Source organism: Cydia strobilella, chromosome 8 (genome assembly GCF_947568885.1).
Source record: "Cydia strobilella chromosome 8, ilCydStro3.1, whole genome shotgun sequence".
Lineage (NCBI taxonomy): Eukaryota > Metazoa > Arthropoda > Insecta > Lepidoptera > Tortricidae > Cydia > Cydia strobilella.
Genome location: NC_086048.1, coordinates 6936151 through 6958576, shown reverse-complemented (window position 1 = coordinate 6958576; position 22426 = coordinate 6936151). Strand labels below are relative to the sequence as shown.

At 40.0% G+C, this 22426-nt stretch overlaps 1 protein-coding gene across 1 annotated transcript; it reads right to left on the bottom strand.

The window, feature by feature from the left end:
* Positions 1-104: 104 nt before the first annotated feature.
* On the bottom strand, positions 105-20765 carry LOC134743543 (PHD finger protein 14). The gene is made up of 22 exons (XM_063677039.1): positions 20626-20765; positions 20370-20528; positions 19634-19761; positions 18748-18859; positions 17860-17988; positions 17412-17494; positions 16698-16852; positions 13339-13491; positions 12015-12130; positions 11528-11646; positions 10923-11108; positions 10425-10615; positions 8295-8401; positions 6990-7125; positions 5732-6518; positions 4993-5100; positions 4145-4195; positions 3595-3684; positions 2545-2666; positions 1914-2022; positions 1370-1521; positions 105-200 (listed from the first exon to the last, which is right to left on the bottom strand). The coding sequence occupies exons 1-21, from the start codon at positions 20633-20635 to the stop codon at positions 1501-1503; spliced, it is 3072 nt and encodes a 1023-aa protein (XP_063533109.1). The 5' UTR covers positions 20636-20765; the 3' UTR covers positions 105-200; positions 1370-1500.
* Between the last annotated feature and the right edge of the window lie 1661 nt (positions 20766-22426).

Below are 22426 nucleotides of genomic sequence, written 5' to 3'. Positions count from 1 at the left end.
CATAATAAGCAACTTTATGTCGTCAACGCACGACTTAAAGTCGAACTTTACGAGCATGAGAAGTGAAAAGGTTATTTTTCAACAAAATGAAAGACAACTATCCTTAGTAGTTAAGTTTTTATTATAAAGTTTGACGTTAACCTTAATCCTAATGCATTACACGTCGATACTTAAAATACGATCTTAATAAATATATTTTTCTCAAACATGCTATGTAATATTGATATTACGTTCTTTATATTAGGCTGGGAAGTATCACGACTCCGGCGCGGCTAGACGAGGGGCCTGTAATGAAATTTCATACAAAGTTGCAGGCCTAGGCCGGGAAGTGGCTCTTTTTTAATTTCCATTTCACATATATTTGTGACACAGCATCATGGCATTCAGCCAAAAAAAAAACTATAACCAATATTTGCTTATGGTTCGGAATGACATTCTGCCAATACCCCTTAAAAAAAAACAATAAACGATAATTAATATATTTTGCAGTTTTATTTGTATCGAATTTACAAAAAATATATAAATAAAATATTATTAACAAATTCCAATAATATTGAATTGCAAATTTACCTACAAATACAGATTTAAAATATAGTTGGTCAAACCAGTTTGTCAGTAAATAAGAACAAAAAAAACTATACTCATCCTTTTCTTTTGGGTGCTAGTACCAGTGTAAGACAAAGATAGTATGATTATCTCTGTCTATGTTTGAAATGAGACAGTCCTTTGACAAACTATATTTCATTTAAATATTAGCGGTAAAAATGTCTACTCAAACACGCGTTGGTGTTTTTTTAATCGTTTTGGAGGTAAAGTTGAACATTTTTCATTGTGTATCTGTAATTCTATTTTATTGGATTTATTGTGCGTTGTTTATTGTGTTATTTAATATGAGTTCCGACGAAAATATTAAATGAATACCTGTTAATTATACTCCATGTTTAAGGCAACGATGTATGTGAAGCATAATATCAACATAAAAAACGATGTAATCTTAGTTATGTGGCTAAAACTACAGTCAGAAGGATGCAAGGCGAAAAATCAAAGATACATAAATATACCTTTGAACATTTGTGTAATAAATTGATTAACTACATGTGTAAAATATACGACACGTGTGATAAAGATAGGTACAGGTGGTAGTTATATTTTGTGCCTAGTTTACTTTTAGTTTCTTTAGAATTAAAACTTTGATTTCGTGGAGATTTCTTTTTTTTTTTCATTGCATGTTTGAGAAAAGCACTATACATACATCGGCGTGAAAAGGGGTTGTCGGCCTCATAACTATCCGGCCTCACTACGTTCGGCCGTATATATGCATTCGGCCGGCAACCCCTTACTTCCCGGCCTCTGTAGTAATGTACTATACTTATATCACATAAAATGTCAAAACCATAGATAAAGTTACAAAAAACTTTCAGGAAAACACTGAACTGATTTATTTTCTTCCATTACTACTCGTTCATGATGCACAATTGCACACACAAAATTTGACAACCATTAGTTGTTTTCTTCTACATCCTGTAATGTAACAAATAAAACAATTCTTTAGCATGTGGTCGGGAGGAAGGTTGGTGAAAAGTTAATAAAGTTTAAATGAAGAAATAAAAAAGCTCTGATTCAAAGTACTTACATCCATTGTTTGACATGTGAATGCATTTTAAAAGGAATCTGATACTTGTGGATAATTTTTGTTTAAACAGTTAAAGACATTTTAATATAATTAAACCTGATTTATAGAGTATATAAATATTACAGTCAACTAACGCACTCGATAAAAAGTACAGAAAAATAAAAATCAACAGCTTAGGACCTAAAATCTGGTCATTGGAGCATGAAATAGAAGAAAAAAGAGGTAAATATAAGTAAAATTTACTAAAAAGACAAAATTCAATGGTTTTTTTTTTACTTACAGTAGGATCGCAATCAGCACAGTGCCACGAGTAGCCTCGTTTTTTAGGGTTTTTGTTGAGCGGCGGCTCCAGGCATGTGAAATGGTATCTCTTGTTGCATTCGTCACATCTGGAAAAACCACAAACATTAGTCATTCATAGGAGCATCTTGTAGGTAGAGGTCGAGAGAGGCCATGTATTGTGGTCACTTTTTTAACCAAATACATCTTAAGGGGTAATTTCCGTAAAGTGGTTAAGAGAAATGTATAATAAAACCTCGGGTTAAATTTATTTCAAAATACTTATTTCTGCGTATCTGGATGTTTACCGTACCAACAGAGCAACCGCGGACGTTCAGGAAGCTTCACAACACAATACATGCCATGGGAGTTTTTACCCAGAGTATGGCAAAAAGTAAAACAGAGGGACTAACGTGACAGTAATCTCTTAATATAGAATATTTGGCGATTATATTATATATGGCGACTGAAGCAACTCTTAGTTTAAGTCAGATAATAATATTATAGCATAATTTTTTATATGGACTATTGTCTCAAATAAAGTGATTTTATTTATTTATTTAAAAAAATCCCAATGATTTTCTTGCAGCAATAAGGCACAGTAGGTATATCGTTGTACCACTCGGACTCACCGGACGAGGTTGGCAGGCCCGCCGGGCTGCTGGCACACGTCGCAGTGCGTCATGGGCGACAGCGGCGCGGGCGCCGGCGCCGCGCCGCCCGCCTCCAAGCGAGCCCGTCCCAAGCGCGCCACCTAACACACCAAGGCTAATTTTGAATGCGTCTTTGAATGTGCATTGCGTCTCACTCTCTCATTAAGCAAAATGTGAGACGCAAATACACATTGGACAACGAAATTGGACAGCAGAATACCACCCTACAGATTAAGGTCTGGCAAACCATTAGCGTTGTCTAGAAAAAAAAGCGGCAATTTCGAAAACTGTAGCATCTTATCTTATTACATATTTCCTATTTAGATACGCTGTTAGTAGAGCAGAAGCGTTCGATCTCCCATACAAGTACATCAAGTGCGGGTAGTTCGCAAAACCCGCGCAGCAAGATGCTGAAACAATTCTTCGCCAGTCTGCCAGTGACCACGAATGTAACGTCACGTTCGAAACGTCAGGCCATAAATAAACGTAAGTTTTTACGCGAAGTCCCGTGTTATTTTAAAATTATGACTGAAAATCGTGTTAGTTTAAATCAAAATATAAATATCACGTTTTCGTTTCGTAGTAATTTTATTACCATTTTTTCACCGCATTTCTTCTGACACGACTCGCTGATCCGAGTCTAAGTCGTTAAAACTTTGAACCCAATTTTCTGTGTCTGGTCGATCCTGTAACGGTATTGTAGCACGCATAACGCCCGACACTGACGGGTTAAGTTCGGAACACGAGCCTATAACTACACTACACGCCTTTCTTATACTGTGCTTTGTGCTATAACCATGTCTCGCCTTTTATTTTATGAAAAGGCAAATGGACATAAGAAATAAATAGAATCACACACACAGAGATAAGAAAGTCAGGGATCCTTGCAAATTTATTTTGAGGTGGTGCAATAAAGAGGATTTGTATTGTATTGTAGGGAGATATGCGTCCTATAGAAATGGCACTGACTATACACCACTATTTGTGTAAGTAAAGTATGACATACATACACACAACATAGAAACTTACCTTCTGCGCAGGTTTAACTTGCTCAAGCACTACTTGAGGCATTGACTTTTCGGGCTCAATCTGATTTTGATTGAGTTCCTTTTTCGGAGGCTTGCGTAAGAGATGTCAGTATGAGATATAATTTGGAAAAGGTAGGCATATTTTACACAAATGTTGGAATAAAAAGGCTTATGATTTATGATACTTAGTCTATTGACAATTTTAGTCAAAGTTTATGGCCAAGAACGTTACTTTTGTGACGATTATGTATTTCAAACTATTTTCCAAGTAACACTTCGTAACTTAACCCTTCATTTAATATAACCTACGTGCTTCCAATTAAGGTCAAATTTTTTAACGTTAAGTGACCAATCCGGAACGTTATTACAACGGGACAAAGACTACCAATAGTCAATTAGTCAGTTTAGTGTGCAGGGGCCCATTTCTCGAACGATATTAGGCTAATATTATTAGTGCGTTGCTATGGAAACTCATACGATTTGACAGTTCGTGGACTAATAATATTAGTATAATACCTTTCGAGAAATGGGCCCCTGGTGTTAGTACTTACGGCTATGGCTTCGGGTGTCTCCGCGGTGGGAACTGCTTCATGCTCGGCATGCTGTACAAACATAATTTGAATAAGATTTTTATGAACAAGTTTAGGAACAAATCAAATTATTTTAATAAATATTTTGATTTGTGTTTTTTAAGTAGTCACACTACTATATATAAATTAAAACCTGTAATAGATATCATATATTAAAGAAAAAGTGACGAAGCCCTCCAGTGGTGAAGGCCGGATTCGAACCGGCGTCTTTAGCTATCGCGGCTAACGCCATGAACCCCTAGGCCACCCCGCCACGGCAGTGCCCGTCCGAATTTCTCGACTATATGCCATCTTAGTAAGACTAGGCGTCTTTGACCAGCTCTAAGGGCAAGCAGTGCGCGCTTGCACCTCCTAAACGAACTAAAAGGAGTTCGTTCTATTACAGTTTTTAAGATTTTTATGTTTTCTGATGAATCTCGGTATTATACATTAGTACAGGTCGATTCACAAGAGCTGGCACGAATGAGAGAATGAAAATATCTGTGTATATTACAAAATGATGGCTCTGACTGTATACCGATACAGGTGTCACTAATACAATGAAAGTCTCGTTCATACCGTTCGTACCGTACTAGCTTTCGTGAATCAACCTGTAACAAATCCAAAATTAAAAACAGTCATTCACACAGTATTCAAGAGTTTCCGAAGTATTAAGCAGTTACCGTAGCCTATGGATGCCTGTGACGTCAGTAACAGTGATGTCGACAATTGTCGCACCTGTCACCGTGGTGAAATCGGGGCCAGGTGGGTCAATGTTATTCGCACTTAGCGTCTTTATTTTAATTTGAACTTGAAGTAGAGTTATTTACCTTAGAGAATTTTCTCATGACGGCAGGCGGGGGGCCATCGTTGCTGTCTGTGGGCACGTAGAACATCTGCGTATCCAGGGAGCCATCTGGCTTTGGGATCGGCTTTATCTACAATACAATTTATATAGCATATCAGAACTCTCAAGAATAAAGATTAATCCTTGGAAAGCCCTATGGTTTTCCAAGGATTAATCTTCATTCTTATCCTTATTCTTAATCACGCTTGAAGGAATTATCACTGATTCCTATTGAGAATAATTTTAAACGTGATAACGATATTCTATATCAACCCCTAAGATTTTATTTCAAATCTACAGTCAGCATCAAATTGATAGCCACATTGATTGCAACAGACCTTTTTTATAACAGACATAAGGATGTGTTCCGATATGTATAGGGGCACTTTGACTGTCACTATATACTTCATGATGAACATACTAACCGACACACTTTTGGTGACAAGGCACATCATTTCAGGTCAATGTCTGATACTTTAATGTTGAAAGCAACCAGGGGTTAACAGATTATTAGGCCTTAGGCTGCAGAAATAATGACATATGTTAGAACATAATGTATAATACGTATAGATAGATAGATAGATAAATCATTTATTTGACAGGTGCAATGACACACAATATAAATTTACGAACACCATAACAGAAAAAAAATTACACTAGCAAAGAAAATTAAATTACAAAGAAAATACCATAATACAAATGAGATGACGTATATATCTTACCTTAATAGTAATTCTTGGATGAGGCATATCTGGATTCTCCATATCCTGCGTTTTCTTCTTCCTCTTGTGCTTATGAGACTTGGACGGCGACCGCAGGAAATCGGGCGAATACCGCGACCGATGCTTTTCTTTCCTGCGTTTCCTATTCGCTTTATACGTAGCTATATCCGAAGATAAGTTAGCTAGAGTATTCTCAATAGAGCTTTCGATAGTTTTGCTGTCCCGTTCTTTCGGTTCTGTGAGAAGAGAGGAAAATGACGAATTATGGGACAGGAAGCTAGAATCCTCTCGTTTAGTTGGAGTCGCGGTTGCGGAGGCGTTTGAATTTTCGTTATGAGAATCGTTAGGGCTGTCCGCGACTATGGGGGTTATCGACATGAGAGGGGTGTTTGTCAAAGTAGGGGAGGTGAATGCACGTTTGTGCATCTTCTTTGAGAGAGACTCTTCTCCGCCGGAAGCGCCATGTTCCTTCTTTTTCTTGATTCTTTTATCTTTCTTCTTCGATTCAGTTTCGACGTCATCGCTGATGAAATCGAAGGGTTTTATAGTTACTTTGATAGGTGATACATTTTCTGAGGTGGTTACTTTGACAAGTTTCCCCTTTTCAGCCTTGGGAGTTCTTTCCTGCTTATGTTTAGCGGGTGGCGAGTTGGGTACGGAACCAGGGCTCAGTGGGTCGGTGATGATGGCGCCATCCTTGCTGTATCTGATTCGAGAGCGGCGCGGTACTTTCTTTTCGAGTACTTCTGGTTCTGAATCTGACGTTTTGTCGCACTCCGAGCATTGCCTGTAGAAGCAAATAAGGCATGTCATAAGTCTTGTAAATTCTATTATACGTAAAAAGGGAAAGATAATCAAAAATCCTACAATAATACTAAAGTTATAGTTTAACTAAGTTGGTTGATAAAAAGTTACTATGATCGGCTTCGGAATGGTTGGTGGTTGTGGCCTTGGCTCTGTGTAAAAATGTAATATACAAACTAATTTTAGTCCCAAAACTCAGCTACCTTCTTCTAGAAATTCACCGAGCAACTTCTTTTCCAACTGCTTTTTAGGTAGTGCAAGTTATCGTTGGAGGCAGGGTCGCCATGATAGCTCGCTGTCCTGTAGTCTACAACACTAGTACGTTACCAGCCGTAGAGCTTGATCTTCTTGGACGGGTGCAGCGGCGAATTGAGGCAGTGATAGGTGTTGTAGGCAGGGTCGCCATGATAGTTGATAGTTCGCTGTTATGTGATCTACAATACTAGTACGTTACCAGCCGTAGAGCTTGGTCTTCTTGGGCGGGCGCTGCAGCGGCGGGTTGAGGCAGTGCAGGTGGTAGTGTTGGCGGCACGTGTCGCACGCCGCCATGAGGTGCCGCTCGCTGTGTCGGCCGCATACCGCGCATGCGCCTGTTTCCACATCATTATATTAGGTAGACACTAGTAATGGGGTTTGCCGGTCGAAGTATTTTACAGATGGCGCCAGCATAGGCTTTCCTGACAATCCCTAGAACTGTGTCAAATTCTTGTTTTTTTTTTTGAAATTTTATGGCCTGGATACAAAAATAGAGACAGGAAAAACTTATTTATTTATTTAAAAATTTAAATCAGGCAACAAGGCCCATATTACAAATACCTTACAGACTAACATATATATGCATTTTATAAACTTAAAAACTAAACACTATTTAGGCGACAAAACGTCGTGGCTCCGTTGAATCGTCTGGTCTTGTGTCGGATTCGGCAGTTTGCCCCGGAACCTCCGAAACACGACACCCTTCGGCCAGAAGTCGGCGCATTCGATGGTCCCCTGCAGCGGTCGCCGCGGCTATGCCGGCACAATCTATGCAAACCTTTGACAGTTGCCAACCCCATTGAGAAAGACTTATATTTCCAAGAGTGTTAGGATCCTTCCGTTTACTTGAAGCTTATCAAGATATAATAGGTATAGGCCTTCTTTATATTACGATACCATGTAGTGAAATATTCGGTAGATACTCTCAGTGAATTCAATAGTTTACGTAAGATGTACTATTCATTATTTTCAGAATTGCTTCGGAAAACAAAAAAGAAAGGCGTGCAATTAAATTTAATTAAGTTAAAACACATTAAATGCTCTATTTTTCACAATTGTAAGCAAGGTAGTAGCTGTTTGTAAGGCTATATTAAGTTATCACATAAAACTAGACTTTTTATTACATAGAGAAATAAATAAGCTTATAGTGCTCATTCGATATATTGATAAAAACTCGTTTTAAATGAGCTTTGAGAAAACTTACTTGTAATAAAATTCAAGTATGTCTATTATTACGGCATGACTCCGTTGTCTTTGATATTTCAAAGAAACGTTTGATGTTTAGAGTTAGACCAAGCTAAGTTGGCAGGGATTATGATAGCCCAGACCGTGAAAGTGTTATTTAAACGTCATAATTTGCGACAATAAATGACTTTTTTTATATATACTTTGATAGAAGTTTGACGTTTAAAATAACCCTTGCACAGTCTGGGCTAACAAAATCGCTGCCAACTTAGCTTGGTCTAACTCTATTTAGGTATTTGATAGTCATGAATACACTAACCTTCAAGAGACGTAGACAAGACTTTTCCTTGGCGAGCGTCCGGGTTGTCGCTAAGAGGAAAACCAACGCCCATCTTAAGAGCAGCCGCGGTGGGCACTGACATAGACCTGGCGGCCAACCTACTATGCAGTATTCGGCATGTGGTAACGTACATAACTTATCATAATGGGTGAATATTCGAGCGTTCTATCGGCATTGTTCTCGCCACGATCTTACTACAATACAATCAAAGAGAATTAAGAAGATATAGTGCTCACTCCATACATCGATTTTGTTACTAAAAAGACTATTATTTTCGTAGTCTACATCTAGCGTCAAGTAGCAGAACTATCAGTACTGCTAATCGACAATAGATGTCACATGTGTCGCGACTGACGAAAAGTCAACAATTTATAACTAATTTTATAAGCAGAAGGAGATGAAAATAGGGTTCCGGTTATTCTGGTTATAATATTAGCTGAAAACCGTTGAGCATTAGACTTTTTGTTTGCCGCGACATCTAATGTCGAGTAGCAGTACTGCGAGTTCCGCTACTTGACGCTAGATGTAGACTACAGAAATAATTGTCTTTTTGGTATCAAAACCGATGTATGGCATGAGCCCTCTCTCAATTCTCTTCGCTACAATACAAGGATATCGAAGGACAATGCGCAACAATCATTAAATGTAAAATAAAGACGCTAAATACGACGAATTTGGTACATTGACCCGCCTGTTCCTATCTCTATCGCACGCGCGTAAATCGTAATTATATTGTTTTCTCGCTCATGCCGCCGGCGGTCAATGCCACTGTGCGGGCGGGTCAGCAATATACTGATGCGCGTGCGATAAAGATAGGACACTAAGTATCGGTATTATATTTCGTTAACATAAAAAAGTATACAGGGAGGATTTTCTTAGTGGGTCAGCGAGGGCAGCTACCAGATCCCGTGTTGCTACGCGAAAATGGTCTTAGAAGACCTTCCCTCAATTTCAAATTAAAGAAGACCATTTTCACGTAGCAGCACGGGATCTGGTAGCTGCCCTCACTGACATATTATATATTAGTATATATTTTGTGTTCAGGGTAATGACGAAATCAACGCTATAAAAAGCTGAATATTCACCTGATACCATACAACTTTAAGAGGAAAGGCAAGTCGAAAGCGATTGCGATTTAATATTAAAAAAATACGAGCGGGAATATCTTTTACAGTACATATAGTGCTACTTTACCGCACTAGTGCGATAATTAGCACATTACGTAACTATGTCGAAAATTTAAAGGGCCATATGTACTGTAAAACGTTGTACGATACATGTGCAAATAGGTTTTTCGCACTTGTATCGTAATGTACTAATATAGTAAGAGAATGACAAAAATAAAGTTGTATGGTTAATAAGACCAATCAAACTGCGATTTTTAATTCAAGTCCAATAAATCTACCAATATCACAGTGGCTTATGTCATTGATCGATGTAACGATCGGTGGTTAAGAGTGTTAAGACCTGAACTAGCTGTAAAATATTTCTTCCAAGTAACGATCCTTACTTTAGTTTAGTGTATTATCAAAGAATGTGTACCTACTTTCATTTGCCCGTGGAAGAATCTGTCAAATATACTTCATTTGTTTTCATGACTGGCCAGTTTGAGACACACAGTTATATGTGTTAGTATTGTTATAGCAACTGGTTTGGCGGATTGTGGCTTTTAAATCAGCAATCAATACTTTTTTTACGAAATGAAACAATTATCAAGGAGTTTAGATGAATAAATTGAAATTCATACACAATAATTTGTAGAGAACAGCCAATTGCAAGTTGTAAAATGTACAAAATTTCATTTTAAGACCAAGTTAGTCAACGCATTTTTTAAATTTAACTATATGGAATTAAAGCAGTTTAAAAAAAACAGTAATTTGTTTTTAAAGATGAAAGTAAAAGATCTACGCCGGCTCTAACCCTAGCCTCTGCCCCGAGAAGATTTAAATCCCTCCTAAATTGTAGGAGGGTATCCCAATATGGGACCAGCAAGAAACTCGGCTATTCTCAAATTAACACTAACTTTAACAATAAAAAGTTGATTATGCGGAGTCTATCTTGGTCTGCAGTCTATTAATGAATCAATTTGTCAATAAAACCAATACATACCGTTTCTGCGACTGATATGGCGTGAGTTTCGGAGTTGATCGCGCTAGGACCGGCGGTAACAGAGGCTTCTCTTCCATTATGGGGGGCAGCGTTTTGGCAGGGCAGATGGCCGTGATCGCTTCGTATATCTTCTGGAGGGCTTGCTTGGTTGACGCCAGCTCAGCTAATGCGTCGGTGTTTTCTTTCGAAGCCTGGTAAGAAAGTATTATTTGAATATGTTTTTAGATCTTGGTGAAATGTGTAGATCTCTATATTGACAAAAAGCTAGGCCAGTTAAGATGAAAATATATTTATTTAGGAGCAGATAGGCAAGTATATATGTATAAGTTGTATGATGTGTTTTTTTTTCTTATCAGTGCTCAGCGAGCTAAGTTTGGAGAAGGACCTGAACTAACGGCGCCTAAATAATGTTATACTATAGTTTTTCTCCACATAGTAGCCGACGAACAAATCTGGTGTTAACGTATATACACTTGTTATGCGTATTGGGATACTTACGTCATCATAATCGGTCCTCAGTTTCTCATCACCACCCAGCAAAGTCTCATTTTCCTTTGTGAGTCTCTCCAGCGACCGCCTCAATGACGTCACACGACTGTTTCTCTCTAGATAGTATCCAACGAACTCTACTGAGAAAGCGGGGGGCACGTGCCAGCGGCGGGACACGTCTTTTAGGGCGGCCATCTGTGAAATTATGAGTTTACTTAGGGGCAGTTGCACCAACCATAGTTAACGAAGTACGAACCAACGAACGTAACGAAGAACGAGTTTCATAGTTAATCTATGAAAATTCCCATACAATAAAATTTTGCGAACGTTTTAACGGCGACAAGACGGTTGTGTGGAATCAACCCTTATAAGAGTTATAAGTTTTACAATGCGCAACCAATGCCATTGAACCAACCTAACACTGAGAAAACCAGAAAGAATGGACCGTGTGTTTTTCAGATAAATATTGATTGACTATTTAATATAGTTATTGAAATTTTTTAAAATATTCACAATATATAATATTCATAATATTAGTCTAACATCGTTCTAGAAATGGGCCCCTGTAGTAGTCGTAACTTTGTGGTACAACAGACGAGCCGCTAAGCATTTACCTGTGCGTCTTGAAATTCCAATGCATGCGTGTCAACACCCATACATTCCGCTTTCCTCTGGAATTTCCTCATTGCCGAAGCGCTGCTAAACAACATTCTCGCCATTTTTTGTGTCGGCACTGCAAACAAGAATCAACCGTAAAGCTGGCGCTAAGAGTTCAATTTTGGTAGGTATGCATTCTTCATATGTAATGAGACCGTATCCTTAAAAGAAATGTGGTGTTTACAAATTAAAAACACATCACTACACCTTATAAAACAAAGTCCCCCGTCGCGTCTTTCTGTATGTTATGTATGTTCGCGATAAACTCAAAAACTACTGTACGGATTATCATGTGGTTTTCACCTATCAATAGAGTGAAGGTTTAGGTGTAGGTATAATTTGTTAAGGTTTTTTGTAACCCTTGCGAAGCCGGGGCGGGCCGTTTGTATCTGGTTATGTAAAGTACTGCTTTATGTAAATTTTTAAGAATCATGCATAGCATACCCCATGGAGGATTTCGATTCTCCTTGTGCTGCAAATACTTCTTCCTGTATTTGATAAGTTTCCGTTTTATCCTGGCCTTCTCTTCTGGAGTTGGGTTGTTTTGTAACTCGAATCTCCTAAACAACAACAAAAAAGTAATTTGATTGAATAACAAATTTTTTTTTTAAATATGACAATCCTCGGAAAAAACTTGCGGCTTTGGGTCAGCGACCCACTAGCAACAGAGCTAACGAGCTAACTTAATAGTGTCGAATACTTCAATCATATCCTGGAATTCTAACATATATCCTTCATTGTTTACATGCCTGAATGGGGCCCAACCACATCTACCGTAAGAGTAAAAGACTATGGTAATTTTATTACAATTTACTTATTACCTATTACTGAACCATAAATGCGTTAGCATGTGGTTTTGCTGAGTACAAAAATTAATAAGAAATCCTTCTTCTTTCTTCTTCTTCTTCTTCTTTCGTGTCGAGGTTCCTTCAAACAGTGGATGCCCAGAAAGCAGCGGTGCTGACAGCCCTGACCGTCGCGTCCCTCAGGTCAGATTCTGAGCAGAAGTACGGGCACGCGGGGCATACCAACAGGTGCGCCATGGTTTGCGGTGCTGTATTGCAAGCGCATTGAGTACAGTGGCCGCGAAGAAGTCCCCAAACGGCCATGTTGTGTTTGCAACGGCCGACCTGGGACCTAAGCCTGTTCGGCGCCTTCCAGATGGGCCATGGTTCCTTGTGGCCGGGTGGTAATTGTTCCGATAAGAAATCCTGATTGATCGGTTAGATTCATAGAATATGGGTCATGATGTATGTATGTATAAACTCTTTATTGTACAAAACACAGAACACAAATATGGCACAGAATAGGCAGTACAAAGGCGAACTTATCCCTTTAAGGGATTTCTTCCAGTTAACCTTTGAGTAGATAAGAATTTATGAAGAACGGTCATTGTTTTTAAACCAGCCTAATATCCTATCGGTTGACAAGTTTTATAGACACACAAATAAGGTCTGGCCAATACGCCGCTCGAACGCCCATTCGCAAACCTCTCGCTCACTATAGGTGCGCTACAGAACGTACCTACTATGAAATACACGCGGAAAGTTATAGTATGAATCTGAGCGCGTGCCATTGTGTCTGAGCGCGTGGCATGCGCTCAGACTCAATGGCCGACTGCTCGTAGAAAAGAAACAATGGCTTTTATTTAACAGGTTAGGGTCTTATGCGTAAAAATCATTTGAGAAGATTCATGCTACTTATAAGCGCGCAAATGACGCATTAGTGAGATTTGGATGGACCTAAATGAACTTTTTAAAAAAGTTACCTTTTTTCGGTCCTCAGTTGCAGAGCGAGCCAGTTCCTCTTTCGCTTCTTGACGAGCGTTTTATCAGAGTGCAGTTTGCAGTGAGCGTAGAACGGGTCAGCTTGCTCCGCCTCTTCGGAATGCGCCTCGGCCAACAGCCCTGCTCTTTGACCGCTAAAACAAAGATTTTTTTTATTTAAAATTTAGATTCAGGCAACAATGCCGATATTACAAATACCTTATTACTATTAAGACGACAGAACGCCAAAAAATAATATGGTTCACTTCAAATACTAAACTTTGTTTTTATTTCCCAGATATTAAAATGACAGTATGATTGCACTAATTTGTCCAACCGATCACTCATTTAAGGTCATTAGGAGATACTAACAATAGGTTATATACATCAAGTCATCATACTCATTTATTAATAATATAATTACATATAACACGTTAAAATTTAGATTGAATAGGAAAATTAAGTTACAATTATTATTTCCTTTATTTATTTTTCTTCTTTCTTTAATTATTATTATTAAGTTACAATTATTATTTCCTTTATTTATTGTTCTGCTTTCTTTAATTATTATTATCAAGTTACCAATTACATTACTCAGGTTGATATACCTTAATATGTCAAATATTTCTTTACAATTGTGAGGATAATGTTAATTAGATTTTTTCGTAAAATTATTATTTAAAATGTTAATTGAATTGCAAATTATACAAGTCATATAGGATTAATTATAACAAAAGGAACTTCGCAAGACCTTTTTTTGGTATGGTGGTTTTCTTTTTTTCTCATTTTACTGTTAAAAAACAATCAACAAAACAATAGACATCATAAAACTAAACGAAGTGAGGTCAGCCGAGTCAATGAACAATGAACAATTGTTTTACAACCCCTCTTAAAGACTTGGTGGTCAGAATGGTTAACTCAAATTGTTATAAGTTAATAGGGGCAATAAAGTGTACCTATGATAAAAGGATAAGGCACGAGCCACTAAAGGCAATGCCGTCCATATTTGTAAACGTGTCGAAAGTTTTGTTCGTAAGTTAATAGGGGCCATAAACAGTATCTTTGAAAAGATAAAAGGCACAAGCCACTGTTCAGGCAATTTCGTGTTTTTTAATTCACTTCATATTCAATAACCTGTCAAAGGGCTAATGCTAATACCAATGTCAAGTCAGTGAAAACTAAGCAGAATCTACCATGTCGCAGGCGTCGCAGCGGATAAATAAGGTTTAATCCTCTTACAGGACAACTAAGTGTGGTTGTCTGGAAGAGATCGCTTTTTAGCGATAAGATCGCCTGTTGATACCTAGTATAAAACTTGTATTTCGCTCCGCTTCGCCAAGGCAATTTATTGGTCCGAGCGCAGCGAGGACCAATATAGTCGAGGATAAAAATGGACATTTATGCCTGAGTTATACACTGCTTTTCACTTCGATTGTGAGTAAAATATACAAAAATATCCAATATTTTAGGTTATTTTACCACATTTATTCAAGGCTAAAGAAATTTGTACTCAGACCGGTCGGAAGCACGGGGCATGCCGGTCGGGGGCGCGCCGGCACGGGGCAGGGCTGGCAGCTTGTATGGCAGATCTTGGAGTTTATTGCTAAGACAATGAGGGTCGTAACAGATGATTTTACTTCATGCTCTAGAACATAATTAGCAACTTTATGTCGTCTACGCACGATTTAAATTCGAACTTTACGAGCATGAGAAGTCAAAAGAATATTTACTTACTTACTTACTAAACAACGTAAATGGTCTTGCAGAGTTTCCACTGTCTGACTTTACCATGTGACGTGGAAGAAGGTCTTGCAGAGTCCGGCGTCGCAGCCGGCGCACAGCGCGCACGAACGCGCTTAAGCGGGAGTATGTCTCGAACGTGTCACGCTCTTTTATGTTACCATGTGACGTGGAAGAAGGTCTTGCAGAGCCCGGCGTCGCAGCCGACGCACACGCCGGTGCGCGCGAGCGCGGCGTCGGCGCACAGCGCGCAAGAACGCGCTTAAGCGGGAGTATGTCTCGAACGTGTCACGCTCTTTTATGTTACCATGTGACGTGGAAGAAGGTCTTGCAGAGCCCGGCGTCGCAGCCGACGCACACGCCGGTGCGCGCGAGCGCGGCGTCGGCGCACAGCGCGCAAGAACGCGCTTAAGCGGGAGTATGTCTCGAACGTGTCACGCTCTTTTATGTTACCATGTGACGTGGAAGAAGGTCTTGCAGAGCCCGGCGTCGCAGCCGACGCACACGCCGGTGCGCGCGAGCGCGGCGTCGGCGCACAGCGCGCAAGAACGCGCTTAAGCGGGAGTATGTCTCGAACGTGTCACGCTCTTTTATGTTACCATGTGACGTGGAAGAAGGTCTTGCAGAGCCCGGCGTCGCAGCCGACGCACACGCCGGTGCGCGCGAGCGCGGCGTCGGCGCACAGCGCGCAAGAACGCGCTTAAGCGGGAGTATGTCTCGAACGTGTCACGCTCTTTTATGTTACCATGTGACGTGGAAGAAGGTCTTGCAGAGCCCGGCGTCGCAGCCGACGCACACGCCGGTGCGCGCGAGCGCGGCGTCGGCGCACAGCGCGCAAGAACGCGCTTAAGCGGGAGTATGTCTCGAACGTGTCACGCTCTTTTATGTTACCATGTGACGTGGAAGAAGGTCTTGCAGAGCCCGGCGTCGCAGCCGACGCACACGCCGGTGCGCGCGAGCGCGGCGTCGGCGCACAGCGCGCAAGAACGCGCTTAAGCGGGAGTATGTCTCGAACGTGTCACGCTCTTTTATGTTACCATGTGACGTGGAAGAAGGTCTTGCAGAGCCCGGCGTCGCAGCCGACGCACACGCCGGTGCGCGCGAGCGCGGCGTCGGCGCACAGCGCGCAAGAACGCGCTTAAGCGGGAGTATGTCTCGAACGTGTCACGCTCTTTTATGTTACCATGTGACGTGGAAGAAGGTCTTGCAGAGTCCGGCGTCGCAGCCGACGCACACGCCGGTGCGCGCGAGCGCGGCGTCGGCGCACAGCGCGCAAGAACGCGCTTAAGCGGGAGTATGTCTCGAACGTGTCACGCTCTTTTATGTTACCATGTGACGTGGAAGAAGGTCTTGCAGAGCCCGGCGTCGCAGCCGACGCACACGCCGGTGCGCGCGAGCGCGGCGTCGGCGCACAGCGCGCAAGAACGCGCTTAAGCGGGAGTATGTCTCGAACGTGTCACGCTCTTTTATGTTACCATGTGACGTGGAAGAAGGTCTTGCAGAGTCCGGCGTCGCAGCCGACGCACACGCCGGTGCGCGCGAGCGCGGCGTCGGCGCACAGCGCGCAAGAACGCGCTTAAGCGGGAGTATGTCTCGAACGTGTCACGCTCTTTTATGTTACCATGTGACGTGGAAGAAGGTCTTGCAGAGTCCGGCGTCGCAGCCGACGCACACGCCGGTGCGCGCGAGCGCGGCGTCGGCGCACAGCGCGCACGACCGCGCGCCCCAGCGGGAGTACGCCATCTCAAAGAGTGTCACGCCGGATAGTCGCTCCACCTGTCATGTTTCAACCTTTCAGACCATGGTCTAAAAATATCTGACAAGGTCCTATTTGTAGTGCAATAAAAGCGTGTCACATATTTCTGCAGCCTTCTTTGTGTGATAAATGTTGTAGGTGAATAATTACATTGTACAGCGTCACATTTTAACCTCCTAAGGCCATACAACTAATAAATCCAATGAAATTTGAACCTATTATAAAATAGGAAATAGAGTTGATTTCTGCTTGGGTGAAAATTGAACGGAACAAAGGAACTATTGCGATTTTAAAATTATTAAAATTTCATCGAACTTAAAAAACATAATAGGTAGGGCTATAGGAAGTTGCTCCTTTCCTCATATAGGTACCTACAATATGAAGCTGTGCGCAGATTAAAGCATCAATTGGAAAACAAAACGTTAATCATATTTTTTTTGTAGATCACCAGTGTGTAGCAGTAACAGTCTTTTTCCACATCACATCTCAATTTCGCTAGTGTGACTAATACACTACGCTCTTTTTAAAAAGTTAATTCGACGAAAAAAAGTCTTGTATGGAAAACGGTATCCTCCTTACCTCTGAAAACGCCACTCCAGGCACGTAAAGCGCACAGACAAGGTGAACCCATGCTCCAACTTCCGTTTCCTTAAATATGCCACCTAAAATAATAAAAACCGATTAGCCTTTAGCCGAACCATTTATATCATATCCAAGAACCAGACTTTCATGACCAATAGCGTCCCGGGTAATAATCAGCTGACAGTCATTCCACCGTGATACAACCGGCTGCCAATTTGTTTTACTCATAAGCCGTATTAACTATCATTTGACAATTTTTGAATCAAGACGCGACTAAATTTCGGCTGCCGTTCCTCAACCCACCAGCGGGCGGTAGCTGACGTTCACGAGGGTTCATTATATACATCGCCCTTAACCAAGTTACGAGTTATCTCCCGGGACGCGACGACCGACGAAATTAGCGCCTGGTTCGCGGTCTATAACGTCAATGTTTAACAAAGTCTACCTTTATTAGGGCAAAGCTCGCAGCTAGGGTCAGTGACCCCCGCTTTGCATGCCTCACAGAACCACGGCTCGGTAGACGCAGAACTCACTGTGCTGGACTCACTAGTGACGTCCGAGACGCCGTAACAGCCTATAACAAGTAGAAATGTTTAAGAGTCACACGAACCTAGGTGCCGCCTAGGCTAGCCGCCGCCATAACATCAAAGTTACGAACTGAAATAAATGTCATATACTAAGAAAAAGTGACCAAGGCCTCCAGTGCCCCAGGCTGGAATCGAACCAGCGTCCTGTGCTATCGCGGCAAGTGCCTGTGCGATTCGGCCACCGGGCCACAGTGGCATAGGTCGAAATTTTCCGGTGGCCGAATGGCACAGGCACCTGCCGATGCCGCGATAGCAGAGGACGCTGTTTCGATTCCAGCCTGGGCAATTTAATTCTTCTGCAAAACTGCAACAGTTTGTTGGCAGGAGTCCCCTTAAAACTTAGCTAATTAATTGCCTAATTAATTATTAAGTACACAGCCTACATAGGTACATCTTATTCAGTCTATGGTGGTAACTTCAATTTAATTTTGTTTAATAGAAACATTTTCATTTTGAAGGCATATATGATGATATATAAACATGTATCTTGCCTAATTAGAATCAGAACAAATCATTCATCGAAATGTTGTTTCACTAATGTCCGTACATGGCGACCCTGTCTTTTAAGGCAGTAGTATCGTTTCCGCGAGTGCAAGGCCTTACATAATATGTGAGGAATATATCCAGTAAGGTGCGTTGGGGTAAGATTGAAAGGGTTTTTCTTGCGGGTTAAGATGAAAAGTTGCCCGTAATGCTTCGGCATAATCTTACCCCAATGCACCTTAAGCCAAATTAATTAAGCTTACCTTCATGGACTGTAACACCACAACCGTCACACTCAACAATCTCATTGAAGTCATCACTCCTCGAGCCAAGGCAGCCAGCACAGATCAGCCAATTGGCTATGTCACCAGGTATCTGAAACAAATATATTGTGATTCATTCAAACAAAAATTCAGCTAAGTATGATGAATTACTTCCATTGCGCTATACTATAGCCGACTGTATCTTTACCGGAAAGTTAATTAAAAAAGAGCTAGGGATGAATAATAACATTTAATTTATTGAAGTTTGTTTTTATAAATTAACTCCTTACTTTATTAATTTTTAACAAGCAGAAACGTCTGCGATCGATGCTATTAAGCTTAGAATAAATTTAAAAGTGGAAAAATTACTGCCTTGGGTGAGACTTGAACTCACGGCCTCTGGATCCACCCAAGGCAGTAATTTTTCCACTTTTAAATTTATTCCTTACTTTATGTTTAAATACAGATGATCCTTCAAATGCAAAAAGTCCACTTTCTTCCTCATCCATCCCCTGTAGGCTTAGCATGAGTGTGAACGGTATAAAAAAACTACCAGCCCCTTTCTAATTATTACAGTTAGAAAAAGATGGGTAGTCTATCTCTTGTGCAAGATATTGTCCCTCTGCACTCATGCTAAGCCTGCTTCTCATATTTCTGACCTAAAAATTGAGAGGCTTGAGTAAATGGTTTCAGTTATTACACACACTGTATACACTAATGTTTTCATAAGGATTAAACTGACAACCTCAGAAAATAATGAAGATCCGCTGATAATTCTGCTACTTGATGCTAGATGTCGAATTGTCGACTACAAAAGTATGGAAAAACTGATGTATGGAGTGAGCACTCTATGCTTACAATATTCTATGGTATAACCTATAGTTACCTTGAATTCAGCTTTCTTGGCTCTTTCCAGTAAGTCAGTGACGGATGGGTCTCCCATTTTACTACTGTCCTTAAACTCATCCTCTGCATCTGATGCAGACTCCTCAGAGCTGCCACTGTCATTTTTTCCTGTTTAAAAAATTAACACTTTTTTAATAGGAATAAGTTTTGCAATAATTTTCTTTTATTTAGTTATTGATTACAAGTACAAACTTGTTCAGTAAAAGATAATTGTTTGTATTAAAAATAAAAGTAGATGGGTCTAGCCAAAACAAACAACCAATTTCTGCCTAGCAAAAAAAGTGGAAGGCTAAAGAAACAGAAAAAGCTATAGAGATATTCTTTCACAAATGTAGACAGGAACTAATCAGAACTAATAAAAACAAGACCGAAGTGATCCCATAAGTGTTCGGTTTGTCAAAACAAAGTTTTGCACGGAACACTAAAAAAACCGGCCAAGTGCGAGTCGGACTCGCGCACCGAGGGTTCCGTACTTTTTAGTATTTGTTGTTATACCGGCAACAGAAATACATCATCTGTGAAAATTTCAACTGTCTAGCTATCACGGTTTACGAGATACAGCCTGGTGACAGACAGACGGACAGACGGACAGCGGAGTCTTAGTAATAGGGTCCCGCTTTTACGCTGCGCCGCTGGTTTGAATAAACAGCACAAAACTGTGAATTTAATAAGGAGTTAAATATAAATTTTAAAAAAATGTGTTTTATTAATACTACCATCATCGTCACTGTTGATCGAGTGATCATCGCTGTCTTCAGGGTGGTCCTCAATTCGAAAATCCGAGTCGTCGGAGCTTTCACCTTCCCCAAGATCGAAATCCAGCAGAGACTGAGCTTCCACTGGCTTAACCTTCCTCTTCGCAGGATCGCGGCCGACTAAAAATTAAAAACAAAGAATAAGTATCAGACTGATAATCTGCTTTGTTACTCCGATGATGAATTCTTGTAAAAATTATGCATATATATTACTTACGGTTGTTCATTGTGGACGAAATAGCTAAATGTTATTATTTCGACTGCACTTTCATTACGTTTGAGTTAAAAAATCTTTAAAAATTGCGAAATACTGCCGGCGCAGCTTCACGCATCATTTTGCAATTTGACAGCTCAGTGTTACAAGTGAAAAAAAAAAACGAAATATGTACTGCTGGGTTGTGAATCATATTGTGAATCTCGCTTCGGAGAAACTCGGCTCCGTTCGGCTCAGCATTGCTCCAAGCAATTATTAGGGTTGGCACAACTTGACGTCCCTTTGCGTGCACGACCTTTATATTTATTGCACCATTTGCACCACGGCGTTATATTACAGTGCCCTACCTGTTTCATAGCTGAACCAATAAAATGTAACAACTTACAAGTTATATAGGTGTATAGGATACATCCTATGAAAGCAATAAACACACTGATTACTGACCACAGATAAGGTAATGACTTGCATTTTGACAACCCTAAATAGCCGAAAGGGATAGTGCCATATATTAGAAAGGGATAGCATGATTCGACCCTGAAACGCTGTCAAACTACGGTTTTGTAGGAAGTTTCCTTTCTGTATTTTGAGATTTGGCATAGAGAGTTCCGGGGAAGGACATAGGATAGTTTTTATGTCGGAAATCATCCCTAAATAGGGCTTGCATTCCGGAATTCCTGAATTTAGAAATTCCGGAATCTCGGACAAATTCTCCGATATTACAATTCCGGAATTGACACCACTTAATATATAATGGATTTAAGTACTATTATTAGATTTTAATACGGTTGCTTACTACTGAAAATTTTCAGGAAATTACACTATGCTGGTGTTATTAGCCGTCACTGATAAAAGTCTGAAGTCTAGTAGCATGCATTAATATGCCTCGTTAACATAACCATCGATTTTTTCACTTTTAATCGATTTTTTAACTAAAGCAAAGCCATACAGTCCTTTACCTACTTGCCCAGAATGCTACCTAGGCGAAACTTTTCATTTAAAATTCATAAATACCTATGTGGATATTTTATTCTCAATTCAGAAACAGGTTTTCTTGATGAAAGATTTCGGATCCTGTAGCAGCTTATTCTGAATTACTAGTAAGGGAAAAACCAATCTTGACAAGCGTTAGGTACGTTTAAGAATGTAAAGTACTGTTTTGTATTAAGTCAATGAGAGATTCCAGTTATTTGTTATTTTACACTTCACTAGAAAAAACAATCAGGGAATTTACTTGATGCTTCTTTTTCTCATCTGTAATGAAGAGCTAATAAAATAATTTTAATAATTTAGCCCATTTTGTTTAATCTCAATAAGGCTTGCATTTTTGGCACTAGTCGGCAATGCATAAAGGTAATAGGTATTATGGCTGAATACTTTAATGCATAGAAAACAACCTTAACTGAGGAATCGTCATAAACACAAAAAATACCCTTACCGAGATCGGAACCCCAGGACCTTCATATTAGTAAACAGAGCGACTACCTGTTAGGCTACGAAACCGTTACATTATATAAAATTAGGCATTTAACCGTTTACTAGCATCTGTTGTTTCCCCAAATAAATACGCCGTATCATTGTAATGAATAAAAGTGACTATAGTAATAAGTTGCTAAAATAAGAGGTGCAAAGACGGCACTACTAAATTTATTGATTTATTTATTTATTTTATTTATTTAAGTAATTACAACAACAATATCTAACTAATTTAGAAAGTATCGTTAAACCTACAAATACTACTAAATACTTAAAATTAAATTCCTCTAAAACAATACTTTCTTAAACGTAAAGTATCAGAATTTTTATT

Excerpts from the sequence above, each read along its gene's own strand:
- LOC134743543 (XM_063677039.1), bottom strand. Across the intron at positions 11,109-11,527 it reads TGGAATTTCAAGACGCACAG|ATGGCCGCCCTAAAAGACGT; the intron begins GTAAATGCTTAG and ends ATAATTTCACAG. Across the intron at positions 2,667-3,594 it reads AAGTTAAACCTGCGCAGAAG|GTGGCGCGCTTGGGACGGGC; the intron begins GTAAGTTTCTAT and ends TTGGTGTGTTAG.